General features: G+C 36.2%; 1 protein-coding gene across 1 annotated transcript in view; it reads right to left on the reverse strand.

Annotated features, from left to right (window-relative positions):
- Nucleotides 1–86: 86 nt before the first annotated feature.
- prg4a (proteoglycan 4a) overlaps nucleotides 87–6483 on the reverse strand; it is a 6953-nt gene continuing 556 nt past the window's right edge. Inside the window, exons 2-14 of the mRNA XM_016284811.1 lie at nucleotides 6126–6237; nucleotides 5927–6043; nucleotides 4687–4800; nucleotides 4230–4283; nucleotides 3772–3837; nucleotides 3136–3243; nucleotides 2783–2989; nucleotides 1926–2012; nucleotides 1702–1841; nucleotides 1470–1626; nucleotides 1269–1373; nucleotides 469–597; nucleotides 87–327 (exon numbers count right to left, since the gene is read on the reverse strand). Of these exons, the coding sequence (XP_016140297.1) occupies nucleotides 221–327; nucleotides 469–597; nucleotides 1269–1373; nucleotides 1470–1626; nucleotides 1702–1841; nucleotides 1926–2012; nucleotides 2783–2989; nucleotides 3136–3243; nucleotides 3772–3837; nucleotides 4230–4283; nucleotides 4687–4800; nucleotides 5927–6043; nucleotides 6126–6237 (1503 nt within the window). The 3' untranslated portion in view covers nucleotides 87–220. The remainder of the gene's footprint in view (nucleotides 328–468; nucleotides 598–1268; nucleotides 1374–1469; nucleotides 1627–1701; nucleotides 1842–1925; nucleotides 2013–2782; nucleotides 2990–3135; nucleotides 3244–3771; nucleotides 3838–4229; nucleotides 4284–4686; nucleotides 4801–5926; nucleotides 6044–6125; nucleotides 6238–6483) is intronic.

Consider the following 6483-nt stretch of genomic DNA (forward strand, 5'->3'; position numbering starts at 1 on the left):
TATGGCGTCTGCCCAGCAGAAACACTGATCACGACTCTTTAAAGTACCCAGAATCAATCTACTGCTGATTTACTTAGTTCAATGTTTTGTTTCAATGTGCTTTAAAACATGGGTTAGATTTATTTGATATTTTGTGAGTAATCATACTGACGCTATGTTCAATGCTTTTGCTAATAAATGGAGAATCTTTCTCGCCATGCAGCTGCTGGTGGTGTTTGTTTCATGCACAGTTGAGCCACTTGCTGATGTCATTCTGCTGGGAAGAATGGCTGACAGGGGCCGTCAGAGCGGGCAGATCACTGCTAACCTTGACGTTTAGGACTTTAGCTGTTAATCACAGAGATGGTGTTATTAAATGCATCGCTTTAAATGTACTGAGTCAAAGACATTTGAATCTTCTCACAAACGGTCTTCGCTTTTAATTACACAGGTAATACGTGTAGTGGTGCAAGATAAAATGTCACTTACGCCAAGAGAAAACAAAGTAATCGAAACCATCTGACTTCCTTGGGTTGGGCATGGCCAAGGCTGATGTCACAGGGGTGGGGAAGCCCTTCATTTTGAGGTTGATGTTGATCTCCCCTGACAACTGGATCCCTGTCAAATATCTTATTTTTATTATTAAAATCTTTTCCATTTAAAATAAAGCTGAAATAAAATATATTAATGAAAGCTGAAAACATGAGAGCAAACTGAAAATAAAAGCAAGTTTGAATATGAATAAATGCTATAATCATATATGTGACCCTGGACCACAAAACCAGTTATAAGCATCCATTTTTTAAAATGGAGACTTATACAAGCTTTCCATTGACGTATGGTTTGTTAGGATAGGACAATATTTGGCTGAGATGCAACTATTTGAAAATCTGGAATCTGAGGGTGCAAAAATAAATAATCAAAATATTGAGAATATCGCCTTTAAAGTTGTCCAAATTAAGTTCTTAATGCGTATTACTAATCAAAAATTAAGTTTTGATATATTTACGGTAGGAAATGTACAAAATATCTTCACAGAACATGATCTTTACTTGATATCCTAATGATTTTTGGCATAAAAGAAAAATCGATAATTTTAACCCAAACCATGTATTATTGGTTATTGCTACAAACATACCCGTGCTTCTTATGACTGGTTTTGTGATCCAGGGACACATTTAAATAATACTAAAATTATATAATTGCTATCATTTGAAATACTCTTTTCAATGCATTACAAGAGTTTTCTTCGAGTACCTCAATTTAGCATAAAAACGATTCAGATTTACCTGCTTTTTTGCCATTTTTTGGAACTTTGTCTGAATTTTTGGATCTCTTTCCACTGCAAGTTGGTGCACTTCCAGGAGGAAAAGTTAATTTCTGAACTGTGCCTCCTGATTAGAAAACACAAATTATGATGAATTTTCTCATGTTGGTCATTTCTAATTATTCGAAACCAAACATAGAACACTGAGGGCTCCAGTCAGCACCTTTCTTGAAGAAGTACACAGACTCTGGTCTCTTTCTGGTGGCTGGGATTGGCAGAGCAGCAGTGATCTCACCGGTGAGCCCAGCAAACTCCTGGGACACAGATCTGGGATATCCAGGTTCCACAACACCATTCTCCAAACTCCAGTAGTTGTCACCCTTAGTGAGAGAAAATGGATAGTTCAGTGAATTTTCAAGGGTTGCAAACACATGGTTTTCCATGTTCTTCAGTACCTTGATGATGTAGGTCTTGCCCTGGCAGTTGCAGCGTGTGAAGGCTGTGTCGATGGGAGACGGGATGCCCAGTTCTTCAGTGATTCTACGAGCAGGACCGGCTCTTCTGGTCTTGGGGTTCAGCAGCCAAAAAAAGTGACCTGAGATGGATAGCACTTTTCTTAATTAGTGATATTGGAAAAAATTGCACTATATGCAACATTACATCTATACAGAAGATGTACCTCTGAAAACTATGATGGAGTTGTTGGAGAGAGTTGCCATTCCATCAATGGCAAGGCCACTGCAGAGATCAGGGTTCGAGTTGGCATCTTAAAAAAAATAGAAATAAATAGTTCAAATATATTCATATTATTTTACACTTCTGATCAAAAGTTAAAAGAATAATCAAGAGAATGTTTTTGAAAGAAGTCTCTTGTGATCAGCCTTGCATTTATTTGATTAAAATGCATGAAAAACTATTTCAATACAATTTAAAATGTAATTTATTCCTGTGATGGCAAGGATGAATTTTCAGCAGCCGTAAATACAGTCTTTAGTGTCACATGATCCTTCAGAAATCATTAATATGCTGATTTGGTGATCAAGAATCATCTCTTACTATTATCAATGTTGCAAAAATGTTTTTGCTGCTTAATATTTTTTAGGAAGCTGATAATAATACGAACCATTATTAATAATTGAGCACCGATAATAAAAAATAATTGTGCACCCCCTTGTGTAAATCTACCTTTGCCATCACAGGAATAAATTACATTTTAACATTTATAATTAAAAGTTGATTTATATTGTAATACGTCACAATATTGCTGTTTTACAGTATTTTATCCCAATAAATGCATACTGAGCGAAATATATTTCTTTCTAAAACAATAAAAAAACTCAATTATTGCAAACTTTTGACCAGTAGTGTATTTTAATGAATCGACTGAACGACAGATGTATATAACATGAAAGATTGACAGTATATTTTATATGGTTAGATAAATTATTATTTTTGTAATACTGAATACAGGTAATTTCAAACATTTTCCATATACACAGGTGGTCATTTCAGGGATGTGTTCTTGAAGTTCCATACCTGGTGCTGCAGGGCTGCTGGCTGCCAAGGCCTGGGCGATGTCTGCAAGAGTGCTGGGTCTGTGTGCAGCAGACGGCCCCTCACCTTGTCCGCTGACGGAGAGGGAGACCTGCACAGGGATGGTGAGGGGATTGTCAGAGGAAGGTCCCGCTGCAGGAGCAGGGCCGGATCCTGGCAGAGGGAACCCAGAAGGGTTGGAACCGATGCCTGCGAGGGCATATATGTAGTTTGGTTAATATTTTGATTATCAGCTCACATGTATCTAACTCTGTAGATTTGAATTCGTTGTCGCTTTCCTATTAAAAGTCAAATTCATTCGAATTTGAATAGGTTTATTCTTTTTAAGCTGTTACCAGGTATGTCAGAGTGTGTCACAGGAGCGAAGATGTCCTGGGGCAGAGGGCCACCAGCAAGAAGTGATGCAGCATCAGATGGAGCCATAAAGTTATTCAGTCTGCTACCTGAAAAAATGTATACATACGCTATTGTTTAAAGGTTTGCAATCAGTAAGAACTGGTTAATTTTTTGAATTAAATGATAACTTTTATTCAGCAAGGACTCATTAAATAGTTCAAAAGTGACAGTAAAGACATTTATAATATTGACAAATATTTTAGTTTCAAATAAAGGCTGTTCAGTTCATCTAACAATCTTGAAAAACTTTATAGTCTCTATGAAAATATTAAAGAGCACAATGTTTTCAACATTGATAATAATAAGAAATGTTTAATAAGCACTAAATCGGCATATTAGAATAATTTGCTAAGTCAGTGTCATGTGACACTGAAGACTGGAGTAATGGCTGCTAAAAAAATTCGGCTTTGCCTTCACTGTAATAAATTACGTTTGAAAATTGAAACAGAAAGTCATTTTAAATAGCAGTGCTATTTCACAATATTACTGTTTTACTGTACATTTAATGAAATAAACGCAGCCTTGATAAGCATAAGAGACTTTATATATAATAATAAATGCAAGTCTGAACTTACCATCTCTAATGAGGTCTGGGTTTTGCTGTGCTGCGAGACATGCTGCCATACACTTCTCAGTATAATCTAAAAAACAGCAAATAAAAATACACTTTCTCATTAGCCAATCTCAATTTGATACAAATGAGAACTACAGGGTTCCAGTCAGACTCTGACTTCTTTCTACTAGAGAACAAACGTACCTTTATTGGTGTTATATAAACCACTGCTGTTCCCTATTGATTCATATACCTATGTTTCTTTTTCTTCTGCTCCTACCTTTGGCACAAATGGATGGCACATTAAATGGATCTCAATATCCAATTGGGTTTATGTCTAACATGTCGCAGCTTGAGTGAATGACCTTTACATCTACAGGATCTACAGCCAGTCGGCACTAAAGGGGTTCCTCAAACTGCTAAAAGGGTCACACTCACAATCATACAAAAAAGAGAATTAAATAGACATTAAAATGATACCTGTTGGCTTGTTTAGTTTTGAGCTTATTGCAGCTTGCAACTGGGAGAGAGCATCTGATGAAGACAAGTATAAAATAAAACTAAGTAAACAAGTCAGTGAAGATCATATATTATAGTATTATCATTAAAAATTTCAGTGAATATTAGCCAATGATCTTCACTATAGCCTATAGGCTACTACTTAAGTAATTTTAGGTCAGGGGTGTCCAAACTCGGTCCTGGAGGGCCAGTGTCCAGAAGAGTTTAGCTCCAACCCCAATCAAACACACCTGAAGCAGCTAATCAAGCTCTTACTAGGCATACTAGAAACTTCCAGGCAGGTGTGTTGAGGCAAGTTGGAGCTAAATACTGCAGGACACCGGCCCTCCAGGACCGAGTTTGGGCACCTCTGTTTTAGGTAGTGTTTTTATACTGTGGGTCCCTGAGTCTGTAGTTCACCAGGGGTCTTGTGTCATACCGCACTGCGTGCTGTAGTCTGGGCAGCAGGAGTCGTGGAGCAGGCAGTCTGAATCACACTCACACTGTCTCCCGCGCCGGAACGCCTCACCACAGCGACCCCTGCAGGAGTCACCTGCCAATCACACACAGCAGCTTATCAAATCCACTGCATCCTGTTTGATGCATGCATTTCTAAGGCCTCTAAATTAGCAACATGATCAAACCAATGCGCAAAAAAAAACTTTATTTTAATTAAGAGAAATCATGTTAAAATATCAGAATCAAATATGATACGTCAGGCTTTTGAGGAACATTTATTTGTACATCTCTCAGTCATCTCTGTTGCATTGTATTATGTTTTGCCCCCACAATTAAAACGAGTTTTGATAAAAAAAAATGAAATAAAAGAAAACAATGAAAGAAAAGCTTTAAGTATTATCTTACTAAGAGTTTAAGAGATTTTTGTCCAATTTGGACCTCTAAATAAAATGTAGGCGTTTCCCCCCTCCTTTAGTGTAAAATAAAATAATATTAGGAGAAGGTTTAAAAATGAAGAAAATCATTATAGAAATGATATATAAAAATGATGTATAAACAAATAAATTATTAGTCACTATTTGCAGTACATTTACAGTGACTGTAAAAGTTTGATATTAAGGCTTTTGTTTACATAAATAAAATTAAATAATTCTATTTATAAAAATACATACAATTGTTATAGTAATTAAAACAAAAATAGACGAATTAGACCAGATAGCGAAGGAAAAGCATCAACAAAGTAGCCAACATTCTAAAATAAAATATATATTTTTGGCCACTACATAAATTCATAGTTTTGATTATTTTGCTTTGATTCCAATTACAAAAATATTTCTAAAATTAAAGATTTTTTTCCGATCACTACATAAATTCATAGTTTGGATTATTTTGCTTTGATTCAAATTACAAAAGATATTTCTAAAATGAAATATATTTTTGACCACTACATAAATTCATAGTTTTGATTATTTTGCTTTTATTCAAATTACAAATTCTTTTCTAAAATTAAAGATTTTTTTCTGATCACTACATAAATTCATAGTTTTGAATATTTCACTATTATTCAAATTTCTAAAATATTTCCAAAATAAAATATATATATATATTTTTGGTCACTACATAATTTCATTATTTTCATTATTTCACTATGATTCAAATTTCAAAAACAAGTAAATTAGTAATACAGAATAATTGTCATTGTGAGATGATAAGGGTCTTACCAACAGTGCAGACGTTGTCAAAATCCTTGCAGCACTCGCCGTGGACAAAACAATTGTAGTCACAGCTACAGACCTGTCCGCGGGTGAACGGCTCGCCACATCTGCCCACACAGCTGCCTGCACACAACACCACAAGCTGAATGCAACCGAAAACCCCACCAGAACCCAGATGGACAGACCCAGAAATGATCCGACTCACCTTGAGCAGCACACAGCGGCAGAAGAACACAGGCCAGCGCCAGGAGAAATGAAACCAGAGCAGATCCAGTCATGATAACCCTCAACAGAGCAGCCCACACTGATAAAAACACCTGTATGTCTAAAAAAAAAAAGTCACAATATGATCACAAAACACTGAAGGTAGTCTGTCAGCATCAAAGTCGTCTGCATGCAGAGAGGGACATACCAAAGAGAAGCGTCTTTCTCAACTCACCTTGTTAGGCGCTTTGTCTCTTTTATACTGTACGGCAGCTGGATTTCTCCTGTTGACTAGCAACTTTAATTAACCACCACAGCCCAATTAAAGCATGATGATGTAAAGACTAACCTCCCACACA

This window comes from Sinocyclocheilus grahami, unplaced genomic scaffold (assembly GCF_001515645.1).
Source record: "Sinocyclocheilus grahami isolate Dianchi unplaced genomic scaffold, SAMN03320097.WGS_v1.1 scaffold188.1, whole genome shotgun sequence".
Classification (NCBI taxonomy): domain Eukaryota; kingdom Metazoa; phylum Chordata; class Actinopteri; order Cypriniformes; family Cyprinidae; genus Sinocyclocheilus; species Sinocyclocheilus grahami.